The 27366-nt window shown below is 34.1% G+C and overlaps 1 protein-coding gene across 12 annotated transcripts in view; it reads right to left on the bottom strand.

Moving 5' to 3' along the window:
- Positions 1 to 22724, bottom strand: part of LOC121410196 (dedicator of cytokinesis protein 3-like) — a 117943-nt gene extending 95219 nt beyond the window's left edge. For 10 of the 12 annotated variants that reach the window (XM_041602110.1, XM_041602111.1, XM_041602114.1 and 7 more), the window contains exons 1-3: positions 22463 to 22723; positions 6477 to 6560; positions 1994 to 2034 (exon numbers count right to left, since the gene is read on the bottom strand). In XM_041602110.1, coding sequence (XP_041458044.1) covers positions 1994 to 2034; positions 6477 to 6560; positions 22463 to 22505 — 168 coding nt within the window. In that variant the 5' untranslated portion in view covers positions 22506 to 22723. Of the gene's footprint in view, positions 1 to 1993; positions 2035 to 6476; positions 6561 to 22462 lie in introns of all 12 variants that reach the window. The other 2 variants (XM_041602119.1, XM_041602118.1) reach the window with 2 other exon arrangements.
- Positions 22725 to 27366: the final 4642 nt, after the last annotated feature.

Here is a 27366-nt window from a genome sequence, read left to right as displayed (position 1 = left end):
TTATGATGACATTTCAAAAACTTAACCTCAGGTTAAGATTTTTGATGTTGATTCCCCCAACATGGTCTAAGTTCATTGACCCTACATGACCTTTGACCTTGGTCATGTGATATGAAACTCTAATAGGATGTTCAGTAATACTTGATTAAGCTTATGGCCAAGTTTTATTAACTAGGTCCATATACTTTCTAAGTTATGACGTCATTTCAAAAACTTAACCTCAGGTTAAGATTTGATGTTGACGCCGCTGCCGTCGCCGTCGGAAAAGCGGCGCCTACATGTATAGTCTCACTCTGCTATGCAGGTGAGAAAAAAATTGAAATATGCATATGAGGTTGAGAAAGTGGTTAGTAATTCAAAAATTAAAACTAGAATTTCAATTCTTTATTTCTCAAACAAAATCAGAGCCTAAATTATTCCCTAACATATTTTTATCAATATTTATTAATGATAAAAATACTGCGCACATATCCACCTTGTAAGGTGCTCAAGGCGCTCCTATATTACCCGGCTAAGCTAGGTGTTCAGAGCGCACACAGCTTCTTGAGGAAATACTTTGTACCGGTACCCATTTTCCTCACCTGGGTTGAGTGCAGCACATTTATGGATCAGTTTCTTGCTGAAGGAAATTACGCCATGGCTGGGATTCGAACCCACAACCCTCTGTTTCAAAGTCCGGAGACTTATCCACTGGGCCACATCGCTCCATTTATTCACTCACTGTAACATTACAATGTATTTTCCATGAAATAATTTGATTTCATTGTCATCTGCATGACTCTATTATACACAGGTACATTGGCAGTTATTTGCATACCGGTACTCATTAATATTCATAAGTCACATGATTTGAGGTTATAGAAGTGTAAGATTCCGTTCACAAAATTCAACATTTTTGCACTTCAACCAACTTTTAAAAAAATGAATTTATAAACAAAACACAATTTCCAAAGATTGCTTTTACAGATCAGACTGTGACATGTTTTTTCAGATCTAAAGGTACAAAAAGTGAAATTTAAGCCACTTTTTCACACTTACATGTAATATGAACGAAAGATACGTCAGCATGAAGGCTTTCAGGAGTATATTTTCGCACATATTTTGCCCGATTTTTTCTACTCTGAATTGCTGTAGAAGTGTTTGGTACATATTCAACATCCCGCAAAAATGTTGGGTGCCCCGCGAATTGCAAAAAATATGTACATGTACATGCGAAAAAAAACAGCTTATAAGGTACTATAACCATTGTGATGTAAAATAATGCATAATGTATGTACATTTATCCATCTGTGCACAGAATGGTTTACTTTGCATCCAATAGATTTGTCAACTGCACAATTTAAGCGAAATAGGGACTGACTTAAAGATTTGAGCAAAATTCTTAGCCAGAAATTACAAATGAATTCCAAAGATTGTTAAGTATTTTACTTAAGCAAAATACTAAGTAAAATACTTAAAATGAGCACTGGCTACATTAAGTATCAAATTGAATACCAGCCCTGATGCATGCTTATACAGCCAGCATGCCACTAACAGACAATAATATTGATTAAGTGTGGAAACTATGGATCATTATTATGTAGTGGGTCACCCAAATTGCATATAGAATGCAAATGTAAAATTGCAAATTAAGAGCATGTATAATTTCTCCTTAAAATATATAAGGCTCTGATGATTAATGCTCAACTGAAGTGTCTCAACTTATTTTACCTTGATCTTCTCACCAGCACTAATCACGAAGTCCTAGAGACTGGTGTTAGTGAATGGGAAACAACAGATTATCAATACCAACTATGATATACTCCATTCAACAGACGACAATCAACACCACTGCTAAAAATGATGTCTGGTATTAAATATTCCATATCTTGAGTCAATCCAAACACCAGCCTAATTTCAAGTATAGTGTTTTTCAATCATCCAATGTAATCTTTCTTTTACCACTTTATTTTTAAGAGAATAAAATCTGCATATGACTATGAGCAATGCTTACCTTTACCATGGGTTTCTTTGAGCAATAACCCCGGTACCAACCTAAGCAAAAGAAAGTGAAAAAAATCAAATGAAAGGGAAAAATGTCATTTTTTTAAGAACAAATACACCCATAAAACCCTAGTGCATTATACACCCTTTTTACACTCCAGCTTTCAACTTCTAAAGACTAATAATAATATCCCTGTCTTTAAATAGCTCACTGTGCACTTTAATACTTAAATCCATGATTTTGGGGGGTATGCTATTAAGGAAAGCTCTTTGTTTTCTACTGGTAAAATTCTTCAATTAAACTCCATACATGTATGTACATGTAGGTTCAGACATTTTATGCTTGCTAAACATTTTTCATCAGGGAACATCAAGAAGACCGATTTATATTAGCTCTGCAAATGACAAGATACTATTTAATGTTTTCAAGCTAATAGCAAAGATCTTCTCATACTAGTCCCTACAGTATAGTAGACCGGCCAAACCTCAAAAAGTGCTCTAGATAAGGATTCGACGGCAAAATTTGTTAATGCTTGGCATCCCAGCTAATAGTCTTGCAAAAATACCCAGGAATAGCGTACGGGCGGATGCCAAGCGCAATTTTGCGTGAAAGTGTCATTTTTAGCGTAAAATCTGAAGGACTGTCGAAAATCACGCATTTTGATATTTTGACGGATTATCATCATATTTTTTATTATCTTTAATATGAAATTATTTTTATTCAGAATTTCAAATTATAAGTCTACTAAATATGCATTTCAAATTTGAATATTACACACACACATATGGCACAGGGAAACATAAAACCGCGATTTCCTCGAAATAAAAGTTTGTGAAAACGATCAATAGTTTGAAGTTTTTTTACGCAACATAAATTCATCGATTTAAATGCGTTTATCCATCGGATGTATAGTAAATGTCCTAGTGCCACAAATATTAAAAGAATTTTCAAGTAAGATGGTAGATATCTCATTTTATGTTATCCGAAAGGAGACAATGTGCATTTTACCAGGTGCGCATTTTGAAAGAAAAATTGAAAATACCGTACATTATGTACATAATTACATGTATAAGTACATACTAAATCGAGTTTTTATTTACATGTATAAGTCCATAATAAAGCGAGTTTTTAATTGGATAGCACAATTTGTCAATTCCTTGCATCCCAGCTAAAAGTCTTGCGGAAATACTGAGGAATAGCGTACGGGCGGATGCCAAGTGCACTTTTGCGTGAAAGTATCATTTTTAGCGTAAAATCTGAAAGACTGTTGAAAATCACGCATTTTGATATTTTGACGGATAATCATCATATTTTTTATTATCTTTGATATGGAATTGTTTTTATTCAGAATTTCAAATTATAAGTCTACTAAATATGCATTTCAAATTTGAATATTACACACACATATATGGCAATATGAAATATAAAATCGTGATTTACTCAAAATAAAGGTTTTTAAAAATTATTAATGGTATAATGTTTGTGTTCCGCATCTCAATTTCGTCAAGATTTAGTGCTATTACCGAATAAATACTTGATAATTGTTGTTATGTCACATATAGTGAAAACAAATACTGAAATAAGATGCAAGATATATATCATTTAATGTTATATATGCGAAATATAACAATGCACATTATTTTTTCAGACGCGCATTTCTGATAAAAAAATAAACAGCGCACAATATTAGATCGATATTATCAGTGCGATACTCGTCATGATATTATATAGGATTATGTTTGCTTTTGTAGAGTTCGATCTTCTTGATATTTCCACGAATGAATTGGTGCTGAACTTAATTCTACCTGTGGCGATATTCAGAAATAGGTCTGATATTTAATTTGCCGTTACCATGGTAGCATTAATTTTACAGGAATATCTACATGTATATCCAAAATCATAGAAAACATACATGTATGAATAAAGCGATTGAACTAGCATTTTTAAACCACTCTGTCAATTTTCAGTGTAATGCTTATTGGATTTTTTTCTCTTTTCAATCAAATCAATTTTATGTTGGCATGGTTGGGGTGGACATGTCCTTTAAAGTTCACATTTAAAGTTCACATTTCACATCTTAAAGCTCGTTTCACCACAGTGTATTGCCATTTTGGGAAATGCCGTCGCACGACCATTATGACAAACAAATCTAAAGGCTAATGCCCAGCGTCCAACGCATATATTGTAATATATAGATTGTCGTACAACTGCATTTCCCAAAAGGGCATAGGTATGTCCAGGGCTGCCCAGGGTCGGGCTGCCCGGCCCCCGTCTTAGACCAGAATATATAACAACATGGACCTGTGATAATAGCAAATGCAAAAACTTTGATGAAGTAAAATGAATTGAATGAAAATTATAATTTGCAATGCAAAAGACCAAATAACATTTATCATTCGTATTTTAACATAATAATTATAGCAGCAGGACATTGGAAACAACTGAAATTAATAATAAAAAAACGCCATCCATTGCTCATCGAACCAAAATAACGTATGACCTTGATCATGTGAACTGAAATATGTGCAAAATGATCGATGATACTTTAATACCCTTATGTTCAAGTGTAATCTTTAACTGGATCAATAAAAATCAAGTTATGATGACATTTAAAAAATACCCCCATATGGCCAAAGCTCAGTGACTCTAAATGACCTTTGACCTTTTAATCATGTGATCTAAAACTTGTGCAAGACGATCAGTAATACATGAATATTAAAGTGTCATTAACATTAAAGTGTCATTAATTTTTTTTTCTATACGTTCAAAGTTATAATGAAATTTTGAAAAATTAATGCTACCATGGTAACGGCAAATTAAATATCAGACCTATTTCTGAATATCGCCACAGGTAGAATTAAGTTCAGCACCAATTCATTCGTGGAAATATCAAGAAGATCGAACTCTACAAAAGCAAACATAATCCTATATAATATCATGACGAGTATCGCACTGATAATATCGATCTAATATTGTGCGCTGTTTATTTTTTTATCAGAAATGCGCGTCTGAAAAAATAATGTGCATTGTTATATTTCGCATATATAACATTAAATGATATATATCTTGCATCTTATTTCAGTATTTGTTTTCACTATATGTGACATAACAACAATTATCAAGTATTTATTCGGTAATAGCACTAAATCTTGACGAAATTGAGATGCGGAACACAAACATTATACCATTAATAATTTTTAAAAACCTTTATTTTGAGTAAATCACGATTTTATATTTCATATTGCCATATATGTGTGTGTAATATTCAAATTTGAAATGCATATTTAGTAGACTTATAATTTGAAATTCTGAATAAAAACAATTCCATATCAAAGATAATAAAAAATATGATGATTATCCGTCAAAATATCAAAATGCGTGATTTTCAACAGTCTTTCAGATTTTACGCTAAAAATGATACTTTCACGCAAAAGTGCACTTGGCATCCGCCCGTACGCTATTCCTCAGTATTTCCGCAAGACTTTTAGCTGGGATGCAAGGAATTGACAAATTGTGCTATCCAATTAAAAACTCGCTTTAATATGGACTTATACATGTAAATAAAAACTCGATTTAGTATGTACTTATACATGTTATTATGTACATAATGTACGGTATTTTCAATTTTTCTTTCAAAATGCGCACCTGGTAAAATGCACATTGTCTCCTTTCGGATAACATAAAATGAGATATCTACCATCTTACTTGAAAATTCTTTTAATATTTGTGGCACTAGGACATTTACTATACATCCGATGGATAAACGCATTTAAATCGATGAATTTATGCTGCGTAAAAAAACTTCAAACTATTGATCGTTTTCACAAACTTTTATTTCGAGGAAATCGCGGTTTTATGTTTCCCTGTGCCATATGTGTGTGTGTAATATTCAAATTTGAAATGCATATTTAGTAGACTTATAATTTGAAATTCTGAATAAAAATAATTTCATATTAAAGATAATAAAAAATATGATGATAATCCGTCAAAATATCAAAATGCGTGATTTTCGACAGTCCTTCAGATTTTACGCTAAAAATGACACTTTCACGCAAAATTGCGCTTGGCATCCGCCCGTACGCTATTCCTGGGTATTTTTGCAAGACTTTTAGCTGGGATGCCAAGCATTAGCAAGCATTAACAAATTTTGCCGTCCAAAGTATAAAAAATCGTTTTGGCCGGTCTACTAGTACATGTATGTACTGTATTAAAGTTCTCTCTACATAATGAATTATGAACATTATCAACAAGGTTTAAACACAAACACACAAAATCAATGTTGCCTAGAGAAAACAACTTAATTATGTAACAAAAAATGAATATGACAATAATTTTTTAACATTCCACTCACAAATTCTCATTTTTTCTGACTAAAAACCTGAAATATGTCCTACAGCATGAAACTAAGCAGATTTTTCTCTATTTTCACATCTTATTGTATCATTTCACTTTAATAAAAGCAAATTAAAAAAGAATGATAAAGGTTCTTTACCCATGTTTTCTTCCAAGATGTGGACAGCATCTCCAATTGAAAGAGGTAATCCATGATCAACTTTTCCATCAAAATTCCATATAGCTGTGGTACATGTCAAGGAGGAAAGATGAATAAAACTCATAAAGTAGCACTCACATTTTGTAGAAAACATTTATTAACATTTTCCTAAACTAGTATTGTTACAAAATATAACAGTTATCACTTGATAATTTAGTATTAAATGGGGGGGGGGGCACTTCCAGTGACGAGTGGATACCATGCGCGACCATGGGGTCTCAAAAGCATCCTAAACACATATTTTCCCTTTTCTGAAAATGCACCCCTTAACAAGTATTGCCGTGAGAAACCCTACCCTTAACAAGAATTGGAAACAAAACGATATTCTTGGCAAGTTCCCTGAATTGACCCCCAAAACAAGGACAGCGATATTTTTGTTGTTACCACATGGACGTCGGTCGTCAGTTTTTATACCTTCACCTACATCATTGGGTTTAGCAGAGACCCACCTCCCACATCTCGTGGAAATCGTACTCTAAACACATAGTGTTGACTCTTGGGGCAAAAGTAAGTTCTTTATCAATTTTAGTTTTAATTATTTACACCATTGCAAACTTGACCCTAAACACATAGCTTTCCTAGCGAAAATAGATACCCTTTTTCATTATTTTAGTGTTTGACACCCTTATCAAGTTTATACGTACGTAACGTGCCCTATCGGCTATCTTGAAAAAGACATCCTTTTTTACATGTTTTTTGGGTTGCGCATGGTATCCACTTGTCAATGTAAATGCCCCCCCCCCCCCCCGAATTGCAGTTGTTTCATTGATCTAAACTGACAATGCCCTGAGATAAAGACTGAAATTTGCTTCCACTAAATCTAGAATTCCCCATGTAAAGGAACCTGTCCATCAGTTGCTGTTCATAAAGACCACCTCCTCATAAATATACAAGTATCCCATGGGTGGTCATTTTATTAGTTTTAACTGTGTAATAAATGATCAATATGTTTAATTTTAATAATTTGCATATAGATATACATGTTGACAGACCTTTAGAGAATGGTATGATTGCAAACTAATGACAAGTCCACCCCAATAAAAAGTTGATTTGATCAAAAAGAGAAAATCCAACAAGCATAATCATTTACATGTAAGTATACGTACTGAAAGACCTTTGGAAAATGGTATCATACATTAGGAGAATGATATGACTGCAAACAAATAAAGGATAAGTCCACCCCACCAAAGTTGATTACTTGATTTGAACAAAAAGAGAAAATCCAACAAGCATGTCTTCAAAATCGGAAGGAAAATAGAAAAGTTATGACATTTTAAAATTTTGCTTAATTTCACAGAACAGTTGTACATCCTGTCTGGTATGCAAATGAGGTGATTAATGATGTCACTCACTCTTTCTTTTTTATTCAAAATATGAAATATTATAATTTTCTCCTCATTGGAAGGTGAAACAAGTTTTCTTCCTCCATAACCATGGGGAATTACAATTTTTTAAAAATTTTATGGTTTAATCAAGCTTGTCCTTATTGTCAAATCTGAAAAAAATGAAATATCATTTTCAAATGATACCAAAAAAAAAGAAACTAATAAGGAACATAATCAACTTTTGCATGCTGCTGAGTTGTGCATGTAACTATTTTGTGAAAAATAAGAGTCTCTGAAATGTCATTAACTTTCTTATTTTACATCTGATTTTGATGAAATTTTCAGCATTATTCTTGTTTGATTTTTCTCTATTGATTCAAATCTAACATTTGTATGGGGTGGACTTGACCTTCATGTACAAAAGATCATACATGTACCTACAGGGTGTAAGCATAACTAAAAACTGATCTTTGCCAAGGAAACCATAATACTTAGACGCCTCTGCATCCAGATTAAAGGTTTAGTTTCCTTAGTTACTACTGCCCACATTATAACAAATAGGTAATGAATTTGATAATTTTAAATAGTGCTCAGGTACGATGACAAAAAATAAATAGTGGTTTCCATAAATCAGTTTAGGAAACAAGTTTAGAAGATCGCTTCGCTAATAAACATTTTCATTACCATCCCCTGAACTGGTTTCCAGTTGATGTACATGTAAAGTGGTATTCTGCTATGGAAACACTCTCATTGAGGTCACATGTTTCGCGCAAATTTGAAACAGCAGCGTAGGCTTTCTATTAACAGTGAATAGCACATCCAACATGCGCACACTTTCGTACTTCCATGCGAAGATCGCTTCCTAAAGAACAGTTGTATCTTACCTATACCTAAACCAGTTCAAAGGCAAACCGTAATACATCTACATGTACAGTATTCCATGGATATTACATTATTGATTTATATACAGATTAACATTACCAACAGTATTGTTTATACTTGTACCAATTTCTATATATACCAAATTTTAACTCTTAGATTTCTTAATGGTACATAACTGTATGTCATTTTATGTATAGAGCATGATAAGGAGTTAAATATACCATAATATGAGTGTCCATAAATTTCAAACTCCTTGCATGCGATTGTATTTCATCGAGGCCGCAGGCCGAGTAGAAATATAAACGCACAAGAGAATTTCGAAATTTATATATATTGAACAACAATTAGCATGTACACGTGTAGGGAAAGGTGGGATAAGTTGAACATACATTGTACACTGTAGGGGTAAGTAAGTTGAGCCACTACCCCCAGGCCGATAATGAATGAGTCCGATAATGTGGTGGTGCCATACATGTACATGTATATTAATGACCCATTGCATACTCCCCCCCACCACATTGTTTTCAATGTTGAAACAAAATAAAGCTACATGTAGCACATCAATGATGTGGAGCTCATCCGGCATCTCGTAACACAATTTAACACAATTTAAATTTCAGCCCATGCAGTTGACACTGCAGTGAATTATATTGGTGACATAAATTGAGGATATGTAGAATTGAAATTGATGAAGAAATAACATAGAAGCATTTTTTTGTGATATATGAATAAATTTCATATGAATTAAGTATTAATTATCATCTAGTCAAAGTTTCTTATTAAACTCTGTGTAGAACATTGGTGAACCTAATGTAGCTCTCATACCCCTTTCATAAACCTATCCTCCAATTAGCCGCCTAAGAATAATGCAGATAATTCAATAAAAATTGCGTTCATAAACTCCGAAAATAATCCGCACTATTTTTACGAGCACCCGTCCTGAAAAAGGAGGATAATTGTCATGGCAACCACACACACCCCCTCCGATGCGGTTGCGTTGGAAAAGGGTGACCTTGTGACCACTCCATGACAATTATCCGCATTACTTTCGAAATGCATTCCTAAAAAATAGATTGCTACACAATAGACTAGTAGCAGTGAAAAGAACAACAGGCTTAGCTATTTTGTTGACATTGTTAATTTCACTGAGGCCATTCAAGAGTCTTCTAGATTTGATTGCTCCTGAAAGAAGGAGAATGTTCTTTTTGAAGACAATACCAGAAGCTTCCAGAATAATGAATCCTAAAAACTTTCAGAATAGTTGAAATATAAGCTGACAGTTTCTTCAAACATCAAATCACATCACATCAGATCAGAACTCGGAGTTTCATGCCAGACTTTACATGTATGTCAGAGCATATTTTATTTCCACATGAAATACAACATTTATCTTCTGTGGAATTTTTTGCACGCCATAAATGAACTGTTTGCAGTTACTTTGAGAGAGGAATTCTCAGTTCTCATCGAGATTATCAAGCTATTTTAATGAACGCTAATCAACCCATGGATTGCTGAAATTGTCTGTTAATCATCATCAACATCGTCTTCACAGACATTTCAACTTGTTAAGTGCAGTGACTCTTGTTATTCATTGTGCTTCAATTCAACATCAGTTTCATCATCGCCATCTTTGTGAACTATACAGAATCTTCGCCGACCAACTAGGATTTTTATTTGGATATAGGATTTCACTTTGGATTGCACATCTGTCACTTCAAGAGATGTACAAGTAAGATCAATATTTATTTATGTTTTGTTAGTTTATGATTGTTACATTTCCTGTAATAAAAAAAGAAGAAAATCTAATTTAAATCTAATTTTTCTTATTGTTATTTGTTGCAGTATCGTACATGTAACACAACCCATCTTATATTAAGTTGACATTGCATGGGAACAAACAGTATACATGTAGCTGGCATAACTCTCACTGTTGAAATCAACAATGTTTGCACCTGAGTACTTCCCATTTTAAAAAAATATTTGACATGCTTGTGATTACATATATCACTCAATCCTCTCATCATTCAACTAGATAGCATTTGCATTATGATTCTTATCAAACTAATTACAAAAAGGTAGTGGACTAACTAATATTTGAAACCATTCTTGTTAAATGGTATTTCATTGGTTGAATTACAGTTTTCTGAATTTCAATATATTGCTCATGAATTTGCATTTATTTATTGCTTGTATGTTTTCAACTATTTGATAGGTCATGTATTCAAGATGAAGTACAGAATTTATTCTTAAATTTATTGATCTTAGTTTTATTTCAAATCATTTTATGTGAAAATTTCGGGACCAATACCCCACTAATCTTCAATGATCCACAATCTTGAGCTCTCTAAGTTAGGGGAGATCGGGGTTAGTTGGAACGCAGGGTACATGTAATTTGAAACATTGTAATTTTCTTCAACGGCTGTATAATAAATTTATGCAATACTGCCCTCAATTTATTGTTATTAATAATACGACAGTCAACTTACCCCGCGTTCCAACCAACCCCGATCTCCCCTACTCCTATCACTAAAATAATTGACTTAAATTCATGTGCATTCATCATTTGAAATTATATGTAGAGAGACAAGTTCACAATGATAATTCACAATACATTGTATGACATATTTCATCATGTCTGCCATGGAAAAGTAAATAGCAGAAAATAAGCATAATTAAAGGTGAAATTGAATGAACAAAGCATAATGTTTTCATTCAGGAAAACCTTCATGTACGGTATCACGATACTTCCCCTTTGAACCAGAATTACATACAAACAGGAATGGATGAATAAGGAAGTAACAGAAAATATACATGTTCAGTACAGTAATGAAATGAAGGTGAAGTACTATAAAACACTAATACTGTTAATTTGTACACAAGCACATGTATACAACTAATTTTCAGACAATACCTGAGCTTTTATTTCTTGACAGGTAGTGTTCACAAATGTATGCAAAAATGTCTATGACTACAGTTTATTATGGACAGACTAATCTTAAAGGTCAAGTCCACCCCAGAAAAATGTTGATTTGAATAGAGAAAAATCAAACTAGCATATCACTGAAAATTTTATCAAAATCGGATGTAAAATAAGAAAGTTTAATAAAGCATTTCTAAGTTTTGCTTATTTCTCACAAAACAGTGATATGCACAACAGTGTCATGCCAATGAGTCAGTCAGTGATGTCCATCACTATTTTTTTTTTTATTGTTTGAATTATACATATATTTCATGTTTTACAGATTAAACATTAAGGACCAAGTGACTGAACCATATATATAAACAATACTAATTCCACAGTATAATCAGGGAGGAATTAATCAATGTTTCACTTGACAATGAGAAAATTACATTATTTCATATAATAAAATACAAAAAAATAGAGAGTGGGTGACGTCATCAGTCTCCTCATTTGCATACCGACCAGGATGTGCATAAACTGCATATAACTATTTGTAAAATTACATGTAAGTAAAAATTTAAATAAAATGTCATAAATTTCTTATTTTATATCTGATTTTGATGAAATTTTCAGTGTTATGCTTGTTGGATTTTTTCTTTTTATTCAAATAAACTTTTTGTTGGGGTTGACTTGTCCTTTAAAGGTAAAAGACAGTAGTTGCAGCAAACAATTATTTAATGAGAAAGTATTTCAAATCAACATTAATTGTCAAAATATTATATTACAAGTCAAAATCTGGTACATTAATGTAAACTTATCTTTGCAAAATCATGAAATCTTAGCTCAAAATTGACAATCCTGATGATAACTATTAAACACAGAAAGCATACATGTATGTGGGACAGTGTATTGATATTGCTTCGAAAAATGCCTGACATTAGATGGAAGTCTGTGCCTATTTTTTTTCATTTCTCAGCAATTATGCATTTTTTTCAGAGCTACATGTATTTGGCACATATAGTTTTTATTTATACATTTTGGTGGTAATTTCACTGGATTCTGTTCAAACTCATTTTAGATTGTTACCACATCTTTAAAGGGAAATCCTACCAAAACAAAGTTGTTTTTAGAAGGAAAAGAAATTTAATCAGACAAGCAGATACATGGAGGTGAAAGTTTGAATATTATCAGACAAGCAATAAGAAAGTTACAAATTTTAAAGGGTAAATTGCCAATTTGTCTACTGCCAACTCATCCCCTAACCACATGGTCTACCTTCACTAATAGTCTAATGCCATTCTGTCCATCAACATTTTGTCTGAAAACCATTTGGTTCAATAGCCATTTGGTCCAATCATCACTTTGTCTAATCACTAGTTCATCTATGACCATTTCATCTCATAACCAGTTCGTCTAATATTCATTTTTTTCGTTCATTTTGCCCAATTAACACTTAGTAATTGGAAGTATCGACAATATACCAATTGAAAATAAACCTTTTTTAAATGGTGTAAAAGTTGGTAATCACTACATCCATGGAGACTTCAAATTGGCCACATTGGTGATGTTATAGAATCTGAGACAACTCGGACCTACATGTACATGAAGGGAAAACTCTGCCCCATCTCTAAAATGGAGCCGAGTTGTCTCACCTGAGTCACAACTTTTTTTCTTCATGATTTTGTATCCATTAAATCTTCATTCTGAAATTTCTTGAAAAAAATTCAAATAACAGGGTCGGATTTCATCCCGAATGCCAGGAAAGTGAGCATGGACAGTCACTGAGGTGAGCCTGGCTGAGTGAAACTTGGTAGTTCAGTGCAGGCTCTGCCCAATTATATTATACATTTTTTGTTCCTTTTTATTTTTGCTTAAAACACTGATGGTGTGATGGTGTGGCATGCCAAGGGGGGGAGTAATCAACAAAAAGTATTGCGTATTGGGCTTATTATAAAAGGCCCTTTAAGTTGTTCATAGCTTTCGGTTAAATTTCTATGGGCAGCCGTAAGGGAAAAGATTTAATGGCTGGGTACAGTGTACATGGCGTGTAAACTCACAGCTGGCCAATTTTTCCTATGGTGTCTTTCAAAGAATAAAGCTACAGAATTTACAGAAGGGCATTTTCATGGTGCCTGACATTACACAGCGCAATTTTACACACCGTTCATTGTGTTTCTCTAAAACAACAAAAGATGGGAGTTTGCTTTTGATAGACTTAATAAAGTGAACCTTGCTGTATACTCCGATACTAAGTTTTTCAATGCAACCACATTTGTTACGCATTAGCAAGCAAAAATGTGTCGGTAACTGATGTTACACAAAAAGAACATGCAATTTCAGGGTGTTCAGTAAAATTGAAATATCTCATGTCCCTGAGTACATGTAGATAGAGTTTAATAAGTTGAATACATAAATATACTAGGTTAAGATGTGTCAAAATATTAAATAATTTGTTATTACTTTTGGGGGCTATGATAATTTTTCCACGACCATGCTGGTAAATGTTAGGCCTACATGTACATACAGGTACACTAAGATTTGCCATAGAGATAACACATGGAAGTTAAATGTAGGGACAGTGATTTTCCGCGATCGCGGAAAACGGACGGAATTCACGGAATTGGCTGTTTGAAACGGAAAGTGGCTTTTCAAACGGAAAATTACGGAAAACATGTTTTTTCTCAAAATGCACAAAAAAGCAACAGAAATTAATCCCGAATCCTCAACAAAATACTAATATCAACTGAAAAAACACGATCTCACTTTGCAACAACATTCATGACAATCAACACATCGTAACTACACTCGAGCCTCTCCATCACTTGATCGTATCCAAATTAGTTTACACTTACGTCCCCATAGAAGGCAGAATCCGGCCGTGTGTTGCTGCCCTCTGCGTTCGGTCATAATATAATGATCACGGTGATTCATCAAATCCAAAATGGCGGATATTTGGAAGTCGTCGACTACTCAAAACGATGTCCGAAAAGTCCCCAAATCAGCGATAAAATCCCATTTAACAATAGAATAATGCTAATAATATGAAAGGTGAGAATATTAATGTTGATTATGTTTCCCTAATTTTTTTTTGAGCTCGAATCTCTTCGATTAAAATGGATTTTAAAGCGATGTTAGTACATTGGTAGATGCAAATTTTGAGCAGCGCTAGCATTTTGACATCGCTACTCGTTGCGTAGTGGTTTTCTATGTAAACGGAATTGTCAATTTTTCTTGTACACAAAGTCTATGGGGAAACGGAATTTCCGTTTCCAGACATGCTGAAACGGAATTTGAGATTTTCTGAAACGGAAAAGGCAATTTTTAGAAACGGAAAATCATTGTCCCTATAAATGTGTGGAATCATTGCAATGTATCTTCTGTGCAGGGCTTTACAGAAAAGTGAGTTTGATGTGGAGTATAGGCCTACCCAAGTATCTGGGAACATTTCAATGCAAAAAAAAATTCTTAATTTCTTTTCTTTGATTTGAACATTTTATTATTACTTGTCGGTACTGACATTGCAAATGTACATGTACCATTGCTACAGGGTGTATGATTTTCAAAGGCATAATTTTCTTAGCACTCATATACATGTATGTAAGGCTTTTTAAAATCATATAAAGGTTTCATAATACATTGTACGTCACATTTCAAATCATCAAAAGATAAGAAATGTACTGTATGTTTTACTAAACCCGGGGGGGGGGGGGTAATAGCAGCTACATGTACATGTACATGACATGTATTCCTACATATTGCATTGTATAAATTTACATACATGTAAATAGATTTTTCTGACTATATACCCATTTACATATTCATTGGTTTTATATTGACCTTAGTTTTTACCTTTTCCTTCTCCAACCCCCCCCCCCCCTCAAAAAAGGCAAAATGAATAAGGGTCTCCTCCCCTACCCCTCTTCGAATCTCATGCAACCATGCAATTTTACTGATTTTCTATTCTAGTCAGTGCAAGCAATGCTTGCTCATATCTGTCGGCTTTCAATTTTCTTCAAAATTTGTTTGATCATACTCTTTGCTAATTAATTCTTTTTTAGCTGTCAACAAAAAATAAGCTCCAGTTTCTCAGCTAAAACTGTGAACTATTTAGAAAAAAAGACACAGTTTTAGTACATGTAGATCGATGCAACATTGATCAGAACTGTCATATTTCACTTTTCATCTATACTTGTAAACCAAACAAAAAAATTGTATCGCACATCTACAACTACTAACATGTAAAAAAAAACAGGAATTTTTAGCCTGGCAATGCTCAAAAGAACCCGAGAAACTAAAAAGGGGGCCCTGAAAACCCCAATCAACGCAATGTTAAGCATATCAAATGTTGCAGATTAAGGCAATACATGTAGGTTGGGAAAAGTACCCCCTCCCCTGAACACCGAAAATCAAAAAAATATATTTTGTCTGATACAAACAATTAGGAACTTGATAAGGCCATGTGCATACATGTTATGCAAAACAATTTCAAAGTAATTTTTTTTGCACGATGGGAATGCAACTTCCTTCATAATTTTATATAGTATTCCTTGTGAACTATACCTTTCAAAAGTTCATAGTAAGCTCCTTCTGGTGTAATTTAAGTAAGTGAAAGACTTAAATAACAAGTACATGTATACAATATTTCTTCACCATAAAATTGACCACATTTGCATTTCACTATTGGTAACCAATGTTTTATAATGGTAACTGACATTACATTTTCCACTTGGTAACTGACGTTACAGTTACACATACATGTAAGTAATGTTACTCTATGACTTGAGTGTTGTTATCTTTAATTTTGATGTAGAAGGGAGGGGTGTTACCTATGAAGGAAATCTACCAAGTTTCATGTAATATAACTTTTTTTCTGGGAAATGAGAAAAAAGGTTCATGTTTTTGGTAACTGATGTTACATACTGTATCACATACTTCATCAATATTTTATAATAAGATAAATGAATTACTGGTGTTTCTTTCTATGGGATTTTATAAAGTGTTATGATAGCAAGCTGCATCACAAGCTAAAACATCATGATCAAACTTGTTCTTTAAAAATCTGTCAAAACAAAATATGAGTCAATATACAATTTTCAACACTAATTTGTATCCATACTTTGGCTGCCATTTTGAAATTTAAAAAATGGCTACCAGAGTCGGGGAAAAATCAGGTCTTGTTTTATAAAAAAAAACACCCAAACATTTGACATTAATATCAGTTTGATTTGTTTTATTAAAAAAACATAAAGCATTTGACATGAATATCAGTTTGATTTGTTTGCCTCTGTGTCCATCTGTGGTGAAACTGCCTAGAAGTGAAAGAGATCAAAAGCTAACTTGTACATGCATTCTTAGACAGACAAAATGACTCTGAATCATTAATTTGATCATATTCTGTTAGAATTTTGATGGCATCATCTCTCAAAATGCCAGGGTGCAGCAAAAAAATAAGAGGCATGTCTGGTAGAATTACAAGGTGGGGGACTACATGTACATGTACAATGTAGGGGCTGGGAGCCTGATGCCCCCTCCCCTGAGCCCTTGACCACTTCCCTTGCCCCAGCATGCCACACAGCCACATCACAAGCTATTACAAAGATGGGTCTTTCAAATGATGCGAGCTGAAATTCTTTTATATACTGATCTGAAAACCGCACATTTACGCAAATAAAGAACGAATTGTGTATTTCATTAAAAAAAGAATAATGCAAGCATGAAGATCAAATTGATCATACTAAAGCACTGTTTATTATGAAGGACCATTAATATCAAGAGGACATTTCTGTTACTAGAATTTTGGTGGGGGATTTAGATCTAACTGGATATTCTAAACACCATTTGCAATCATGAACAGAATGAATATCTAACTAAACTAATAAATGCAAATTATGCAAAGCATTGGCAATACTTGTTATAGGCATGGACCTACTACAAATGGACATTCAACAAGAGCATTTTATGGCCATCACCTGTTTCCAGCTGTCAAAATTGCTGTCACTTTATATTTAAATTTCTCTTTACGCTGTTTTTACAATGAGTGCCCGGGGCGATTGTTTACTCAATCCCTTCTTGGTCTATGATAGTCACCGATCAATTTCTGGCCCTCTTTCGACCAGAAACAGTCATGTACATGTACATGTAAGTTTGATCGCTGCAATCATGGAAAGTCCCTGCATTTTTCAGGGACAAGCTCTTTACGTTACTATTTAATGATACAGACCCTCAGGACAAACATCAATAAAATTGAGGTGGGTGCGTGATTCCCATTTTTTAAACGATTTGGTCCTTTTTGGGGGTGTTCTAAGTTTTAGGGTACATGTACATCTGCACAGGGTTGGAAATCTCTCCCAAAAGGTAGGGGGGACGAGGGGCTGGAAAATTTGACAAGAAAAGAAAAAGGTTATCACCCCAAATTTAAGGTCATTTCGACGAAAATAAATTTGACAAGAAAAAAAAGGTTATCATCCCAAAATACATGTTTTATTTCGATTTTGAATGATGTACATTGTACTTCTTACCATCATAATACTGATAATAGACCAAAAAATAGTAGGGGGGACATTCTATATAGTGTCCCCCCTACTATTCTTATTAGGGGGGGGGGAAGTCCGTCCTGGGATTTCTGCCCATGCATCTGCATCGCAAAAGTTCAATAGTGTGAATAGCACCTTGGGCTCCCTCCAGCATGAGAGCCAGCCTGGGTTAGGCCGAGTCAAGCACTAAAATAGACCAACAAGTGGAATGCCTCTGGCCGTCTCACCTGCATCACGCGGTTCAATATAGCAGCAGTGCTGACTTTGAACACTACTCTAACTCGCACAAGATGTTCAGTGATACATGGTTACTCTTATGTCCACTTTTTATGAACTAGACCAATAAACTTACAGAGATATGATGGTTATTCAACAAAAAAACCCAACATGGCCAAAGTTCATTGACCTTACATGACCTTTGACCTTGATCATGTGACCTGAAACTCGAACAGGATGTTCAGTGATACTTGATTACTCTTATGTACAAGTTTCATGAATCAGATCCATAAACTTTCAAAGTTATGATGGTAATTCAACAGATACACCCTATTCGGCCAAAGTTCATTGACCTTTGACCTTGGTCATGTGACCTGAAACGCGCACAGGATGTTCAGTGATACTTGATTACTCTAATGTCCAAGTTTAATGAACTAGACAAATAAACTTTCAAAGTTATGATGGTAATTCAACAGAAACCCCCGATTCGGCCAAAGTTCATTGACCCTAAATGACCTTTGACCTTAATCATGAGACCTGAAACTTGCACAAAATTTTCAGTGATGCATGATTACTATTATGTCCAAGTTTCATGAATCAGATCCATAAACTTTCAAAGTTATGATGGGAATTCAACAGATATCCCCAATTCGGCCAAAGTTCATTGACCCTAAATGACCTTTGACCTTGGTCATGTGACGTGAAACTCATGCAGGATGTTTAGTGATACTTGATTAAGCTTATGTCCAAGTTTCATGAACTAGGTCCATATATTTTCTAAGTTATGATGACATTTCAAAAACTTAACCTCAGGTTAAGATTTCGATGTTGATTCCTCCAACATGGTCTAAGTTCATTGACCCTAAATGACCTTTGACCTTGGTCATGTGACATGAAACTCTAATAGGATGTTCAGTAATACTTGATTAACCTTATGGCCAAGTTTTATTAACTAGGTCCATATACTTTCTAAGTTATGGCGTCATTTCAAAAACTTAACCTCAGGTTAAGATTTGATGTTGACGCCGCCGCCGCCGCCGCCGCCGTCGCCGTCGGAAAAGCGGCGCCTATAGTCTCACTTTGCTTCGCAGGTGAGACAAAAACAGCCAAGGTAAGTCACTGTTTTTGTTCTATTTAGGGCGATTCCACACTAGAACTTCAAAAATATCATAAATTTCAACATGCTTTCAATAAGTCATAAGTAGTGTAATATTTTACTATGATACCTAAATTTTATGAAAATTATGAGTTTTAACCAAAAGTGAAGACAGATATAGTTTTTTGGGGGGGAGAACAATGGAATTTTAAATTTTCAATAATTTTGCTCATTGAATAGTCAAGTACAAATTCCACCTGAAACAATTATTTGCAAAGCAAGAGAAGATTGAAAATATTGCAGGTCAATAGAATAATGTATCATTGATGGTTCCAAATAATATCTACAACATTTTCATGATCCATAATAGGGGCAGCCCTGATTTTTCCGAACCTATTTTTGGCAATGTCCCGTACGACACATGACAATGCAAAAGTTTTTCCTACAATTTTATTTTTGATGATGCAATTTCATAAAATGAGTTTCTCTTTGTTTGACCCATGGGTGATCGATTTATCCCATAAGGATCTAATTACTGCCCTTCATTTTTCAATTATTGTCCTATTAAAAAATGTCCCGTACGACACACGCTGTGTCGTACGGGACATGTCCCGTACGACACACAATATAATAATGCATTTAATTGCAAGATTTGGATTCAGAAACCATAAATAGTAGGCATATTTAAATTCATTTAATTGATTTAACATAAAGTGAACTGAAAAAGTACTTTGTTTATCTCCATAGAACATGAAATAGGTGATTCTAAACATTTTAATTGATTTCATGTAGGCTTATTCTTTTGTGAATCCCTTCAGCTAAACTGGTGATTTTCACTGATCAGAGCAGGTTAATTTCTTTTCATTGAGCATGAAAAGAAACCCTTTATAATTATTTCAACCTAGCCTGGAAGATAACTTCCTCTTGCATGCTAATGTGGAATTATTATAAGATGTAGAAAAAAATCATATCAATCATCCCTTGATGATCACTATTTTTTATATACAATATTGAAACTCCTTACTTTTTTCAAGTTGTAAAAAAAATCTTGAAAATAAGAAAAACCATTTGGTTTCATGAAATGCAGATGGGTTTGAAAAAGTAGAACCGCATTTCTTTAGACAAAAAATTGTGACCAAAAAAAAGGGAAAAGAGTGACAGTTGTGACATATATCATGTAGATATACATTTTATATAAAAAATCATAACATCATGATCATTTTAGCCCCATAATTTACACAAAGTTTCATTCATTTATTGTTTAAATAGTGTTTGGAAATCATCAATTAGTTCCCTAAAATATAACTTCACACAAAACCTGAAGTTTTTCAGCTTGTAAAAATGCTGTGAACACTTGTACATTTCCCATCATGAAAAAATTATAACGTATTGCTCCCAATTGTATATATTGAGGTTACTTAATTGTATTGTCCTGAATGACTGCTTATTAAAAGATTATTCATAAATAAGCAAGAATTTAGGGGCAATGCTCTTTCTGATTGATAAAAGTTCATGTTTATTTATTCAGGCTGCCCAGTACAACACGCAGTGCCTGTACAACACACAAGTGTCCCGTACGACACACAAGTGTCCCGTACGACACACAAGTGTCCCGTATGACACATTATTTTGTTTATGATATATTGACAGAAATATTCACCTAATAGCGGTTTCTAACCTAATGAATGTCTTAGTTTGATGGGATTATCATTATCATCAGCCAAATAATGTGATTGAAGAAGTCAAAGTGACATAAAGTAAGGAAGTTTGGCTTCAATTTAGAGATGTCCCGTACGACACATTTTGAATGTCCCGTACGCCACAATGTTCTCGAAAATTATAATTTGCTTTATTTATTCATGAATGTTTATTTTGCTTTCTTTTGTAAATGTGTTTGTTCTTGGGTAATTGAGTGTCAATTTGAGTTCAGTTTCTATGAAATTTATCTGCCCAACTCACAGACTTTTGAGTACAAACTTGAGGTTTCTAAAAAAGCCACTTTTTCTGCGTCCGTACGACACATTACTATTTTTAATCTGTATTATACAGGATGTGAATTCAAGTCATGTTAAGTCTTGGTTTTTCTTACACTCTGGTAGTAGTTGATGACCACCTATAGTTACTGGAATATTTTTTGTTTTTTCTTGTCAAAAACTGTCAAATGTTCTCTAAATGTCCCGTACGACACGTATGGAATCACCCTTAACTTGATTTTTCCCCATTTTTTGGCAATAAATGCCAAGAGGGAATATTAATTTGCATTTCGGTTGTATTAATTTTCAAAAGTTTGATTCATTAAAGACAAAAATTGAAGAGCCCTGACGGGGGGATTTTGCATTGTAAGTCCCTTAATGGTGGCTGCACGATAGCGAGCCATCTGTGTATGAGGAGAAATTTAAAAAAAATTTAAAATGTTTAAAAACTCCTCGAAACAGACGGCTGCCAGCTGTCTAGCACTAACAGTAACACAGCTATTAAAGTAATAGATACCTGCAGCTATGGAGATCAGACTGTAGGAAAGGTAAATAAAATTACACTTTTTTGTTTCAAGTTTAACAAAGAGGTCAAATTAATATTACCATCCAACCCTATTCCTTGAAAAATATTACAAGAAATTTTGTATGGTTATGAAGATTTAATAGAAATAAAATCTTCAAAAAAATATAACTTAAACTAAGTTAAAGTTAACTTGCATAATTTATATTTCATAAAAACAGTTCTATGCATGTCCTCATGAATAAATGTAAATTTAGAACTAACGTTAGATATAGAGCTCAAATGTATGTACAAGTTTCACACATGGTCCACATCAACTAATGTTAAGCCAGGCCACCCGCGCCCCGTTCCCCCCGGCCCCGAGCCGGGACGGGGTGCGTAGCACTACAGCAGTGTTGACTTGTTTTGCTTTGCAAACTTTTTATCTGAATGTGTTTTCACTAAAACAACTAGATTTAAAATTTGATTTTTCTTACCGATGCCACACTTTCTCTCCTTGTCATTCACCGGTTGCCACATGGTGGTATTTTAAATCATGTCCAATACATGTTATCCACAAAACAAAAAGCGGAAATAGATTCCCGACACAAAGGTCTGTTCCACTCTGCGCTACACAGTATGTGTAGTAACTGTCACCGTACATTTGTGTACCCGATATTACCGGTAGCGCTAGCTCAGTACATAATGTACTGCTTGCGATGCCGACCCGATTGCACGAGAGAGTCTTTTTTGCAGGGACCGTCTTTCGTATCCCTGATTATTATGATGCGCCGTATGAAACGACTTTTCAATAAATTACCTGCAAATGTATTTTATTTTACCGTTAAAACGAACGATAACCGTTGGTCACAAAAAATATCATATTTTTTTAAATTAAATATAAATGGACTAAAAGGTGAACGAAGTAATTTCAATAGCTTATAATATATTTTCAGAATTCCATCATACAGCGCACCATAAGTAATGAGCAATAGGAAAGACGATCCTCGCAAAGACCTTTTAATGCAATCTGCCCTTTTGCGAACTCGGAAGTTGGGCTCCTTAAAAACATGAAATGGTGAGCAATATACTGGGGTTGGGGATTTCTCCCCAATCATCATACCCCTCGTTTAGCTTCGTTTGAATGCTAGATTACCTCTGAGCTAGGTCGAAAATCATGAATAAGTAAAGACAGGCCTAACTGCATAGGGGATCGAGAGGGATATTTAAAAGGAGGCAATGAAGTAAATATTAAAGGTTACTAAATGATCAATAATAACCCTGCTATTGAACTGAGAAAAATCATACAGTGACCTTTATAAATCTGATTGCTCCAATAGTCGTTTGTCAGCAGTTTGGTGTTTAGTCAGTGAGGGACAGGGGGTCGACGGGCACAGATTACGTCCACCGGTGCTCAACTGGATTTTGGGGTGGGAAACATCGGTGCCCCCACAGTGTCAGAAAACAGGGGGGTGTTTCATGAAGGGACTTGTCGGACATTTCATCCGACAAGTACCAGTTTATCCGACAGTTACCATAGGAACAGTGCCTCTCAGCCAATCAGAATTAAGGAAAGATGTCAGATCTGACAACTTGTCGGATGAAAATATTGATGAAACGCTCCCCAGAAAAATAGGAAAGGAGAAAAATACAAAATTGATTTCAAAAAGTCCATTAGAATGACCCATGTTTTATACATTGCGTATCAAAAAAAAGTTTACACTTTGAAAAAATCCTATAAAATTAAACATTTGTAATATCCTGAAGATTTTTCCACATTTTAACTTTGGTACAGATCCATTTAATCAAATGACGATATAAATGTCGAAAAATATTTCCACTTGAGTGAGCACCACTTACTTTTGAAAAGTTAGTGAAAAATGATTTGCGCAGAACTTTGAAATAGTTATGCGAATAAAAGTAGACCTTAATCATGAAGAACATGTACAATTCAGCTATTAGAATTGATTTGAAGATATCTTTTACCTTTTTGACTTATTTCCTTGCCCAAAACGCTTTAAAGAGAGCATTTCACCCCACCCCTCTCCCCCACATACCGAGGCCTTCGTGACGATATTTGCTTTACACCGAGCTGTAATTTACATGGAATGGCTTAAGCTTGATTTTCATTTTGTTAATCGCTGCCAAGCTTGGGAAAAGTGTGGAGAAACAAGTATTAAATGAAAAATGAAATGTAAACCCACTTTCAATGGTAAAAATTTAGTGAAATAATGCTGGAGATGTCTGATATAAACTTTTGTTCATATTCAGTGATGTACTCAGATCCAGCTGGCACAAAAGGGTAAAGGTTGTGCTTACTAAGTGTTGAAATTTCAATTTGGGTGGCAAAATCGTTACAAAATGCTTGAATGTATCCATCTTATTTCAACTGACTAAAAGTGCAAGGGAAATGTATGAGAAATGTTTCGCAGGGTAAGTTTGATTTCACTGCTTCCACTTAACACAGCGTGAAAACGAGCATTCTGCGCAAACTGATTTCTGCGAGCTTTACAAAAATGGACAGTGCTCACTCAAGTGTAACATTCTGACAAAACTTTTACTTTCATTGGATAGATGAGACCCAAACCCAAGATTATATGTGAAAAAATTACCCACATGTTGTATATTTTTAATTCCCAGGGCTTTTTCAAAGTGTAAACTTTTTTTTGATACGCACTGCATAGAAATTTACATACACCCAGGAAATTCAAAGAAAAGTTGACACTTGGCAGCCTCTTGAAATTTACTGTATCTTATCAAATATTTGTACTATCATGACGAATTTTATATAAAACAAATGAGTATTCCATGCCCTGTCACATTGCTTTTTCATTAGGAGTTGAACAATATTTGGGCGTCATTTTTTCCAAAATTATTCATATCTTAGACAAATTAACAACACAAACTTGACAAAACATATAAAATTTGTGCTCGGCACCGTCTCAACACAAACATTTCAGATTACATTGTTGTTGTTGTTGTTATTTTGAATAGGCAAACTAGTCAGTTTTGACTATTATTGCCTTATAAATATGCTTTTCTTTTTTTCAAAATATGATAATATCTTTGTTCAAATTATGTCAGTTTGAAAAGTAAAAGAAAGAAAGGAAAAAAAGTTCCCAGGAAATTGTGCAAGACCACCTCTCCTGCCCTGTTTTAGTACGTTATCCTGACAAGCCCGCTCGAGGTGCATTTCGAGGGCGTCTCAGGAGTACAAAAAAATTGTATTCCCTATGTCTCTCAAACGTAAGCAGGGGGCGCTCTTTCCAATACCTCGTAGAACTTGATTTAAATTCCGCAGGTGCAAATTTATGTCAAATTGATCGGAACCATATCAACATTATTATTTTTTTTAAAGCGAAAACATTTATAGTAGAGTAAATACTGACATTTAAGGGCCATGTGATAAAGTGAAAGTGACAATAAAGGTGCACACATAGATTAATTCGGTGAAAACATCATAAAGAATTACCCCCGAAAAATATGAATAATTATAAACACTTTGCTCAGCAAGGTATTCTGGTCACGAAAGTAATAATTTGCTAAAGTTTAGTTCTCTTTACTCTTGACTACACCCTGTTAAGATGGTTGCCATCCGGGCAGCCAATTTGAAATCTATGAGTCCTTTTGAAATATCTGATTAGAGCACTTTGTGTCTTAAGTGTGAGATTCTCCACTTTACGTTCCGCATCAGGGATATTGTTAACATTTAATTCAGCAAGTAATAGGGCTCGTTGAATAATAAATTTAGGGCACTTTTTTGTTCAGTGGTGATTATAGAAAATGTTATATAAATCACTGATTTGACAGTTATATATTTCCATGAAACAATGTTTGAAAATATAACAAACAATATAATCCATATGCCACAAATATTACTTTTTTTCTTCAAAGAAAATTTCACCTGAACTATACTCAAATCCGAATGGCATTGTAATCATCTGGAAGAGTCTAATGCACTCTTTCATTTGATACCAAATTCGTCATGATAGTATTTATATTTCTGAAGATATAGTCAATTTCACAATGTTTGGCAAGCGAACAAATTTTATTGAATTGCATTATTGTATGTAAACTTTTAGCCTCTCGTAAACATTGCCCAAAAGTGAGTAATTACCAATAAATATTTTATTTATTTACTTATTTTTTTTTTTTGGGGGGGAGGGGGCTACCATCTAAATTTGTCCAGTGTTTTCATAATAATAATCATCATCATAATCATAATATACATAATTTAAATAACACTTAATAGCCTACTATGTTTCTAAGCGCCACATACTATTACTTTTATCAGATTATGCTTTAGCATGACAACCCTGATCGGTTCGATCATTTAAGGGATTACTTCATACCATGCAGGTCCCCATTTACTGCACCTGGATGAAGAGTGGCAAACGTAGAAAAATGCCTTGCCAAAGGACGTGACTGCTGCGGTGGGATTCGAACCCCATATACCTTGTGGTTCAAAGTCTGGAAGCTTATCCACTGAGCCATAATAACTCTTTAAGATTGATATGGCGATGTTATTTTGCCTTGATATAGACGACTCATAGTTCACCGCCTCATATCTGTATGGGAAAAGGATCATGTAGCTTACATGGTCTCTGAAATTTCTACAACAGACTATGGAAACAAAGTGCTTGATGTAAAAAAAAAAAATCCCTGCTGAAAATCGACATAAATGCAATGCTGTCACCCGGGGGATGGGGCAGTCAAATGTATTGCTGTACACACGCTTGGTCAAATTATTCCCAAACACCTCCTAAACAAGTTTTTCACGGGATTTATTTACACATTTTGGCCCCTAAACAAGTTGTAGCCATAATATGACCCCAGGGAAAAAGCTCGGGGGAAAAATACCCTAAATACGTTTGACCCTGCGATTGACCGTTGACCATTTTTTTAAAGAAGACCCCCAATAGGACTCCCATTTCATTTTTTTTTACAATAGAGAAAGCGCTGTGTCATTTTCAGATGATTCTTATGACAATAATTTTATCAGAAGCGTCTAAAACTAGCCAATATAAGATACAAGAGCATGTAAAATACATCAAACTAATGACTTTTTTGGTCGAGATGTTTATTATGTAAGTAAACTAATACAATATTTCCACTTATAGGTGGCGCTATACTATCTTAAGCCATAATGGGCAAATTTCAATAGGACTAAATTCACTTTACTCTGAGGTTATGCTAATGATATTTCTCATTAAATTTTAAGCAAAATATTCATGATGATATTGAACTGGCTTTAATTAAACATGACAATATATATATATATATATATATATGTTAATCTTTTGTTTAGGAGGTGAATTTTCTTAATTCAAAATTTGAAAGTAATTCCTTATTTTTTCCCGCTGGATTCGTGTCCTATATTTTCATAATTTAATTGTTGCTC

This window comes from Lytechinus variegatus, chromosome 3 (assembly GCF_018143015.1).
Source record: "Lytechinus variegatus isolate NC3 chromosome 3, Lvar_3.0, whole genome shotgun sequence".
NCBI lineage: Eukaryota > Metazoa > Echinodermata > Echinoidea > Temnopleuroida > Toxopneustidae > Lytechinus > Lytechinus variegatus.
Note: the sequence above shows the minus strand (reverse complement) of the source record. Positions and strands in the feature narration are given on the sequence as shown.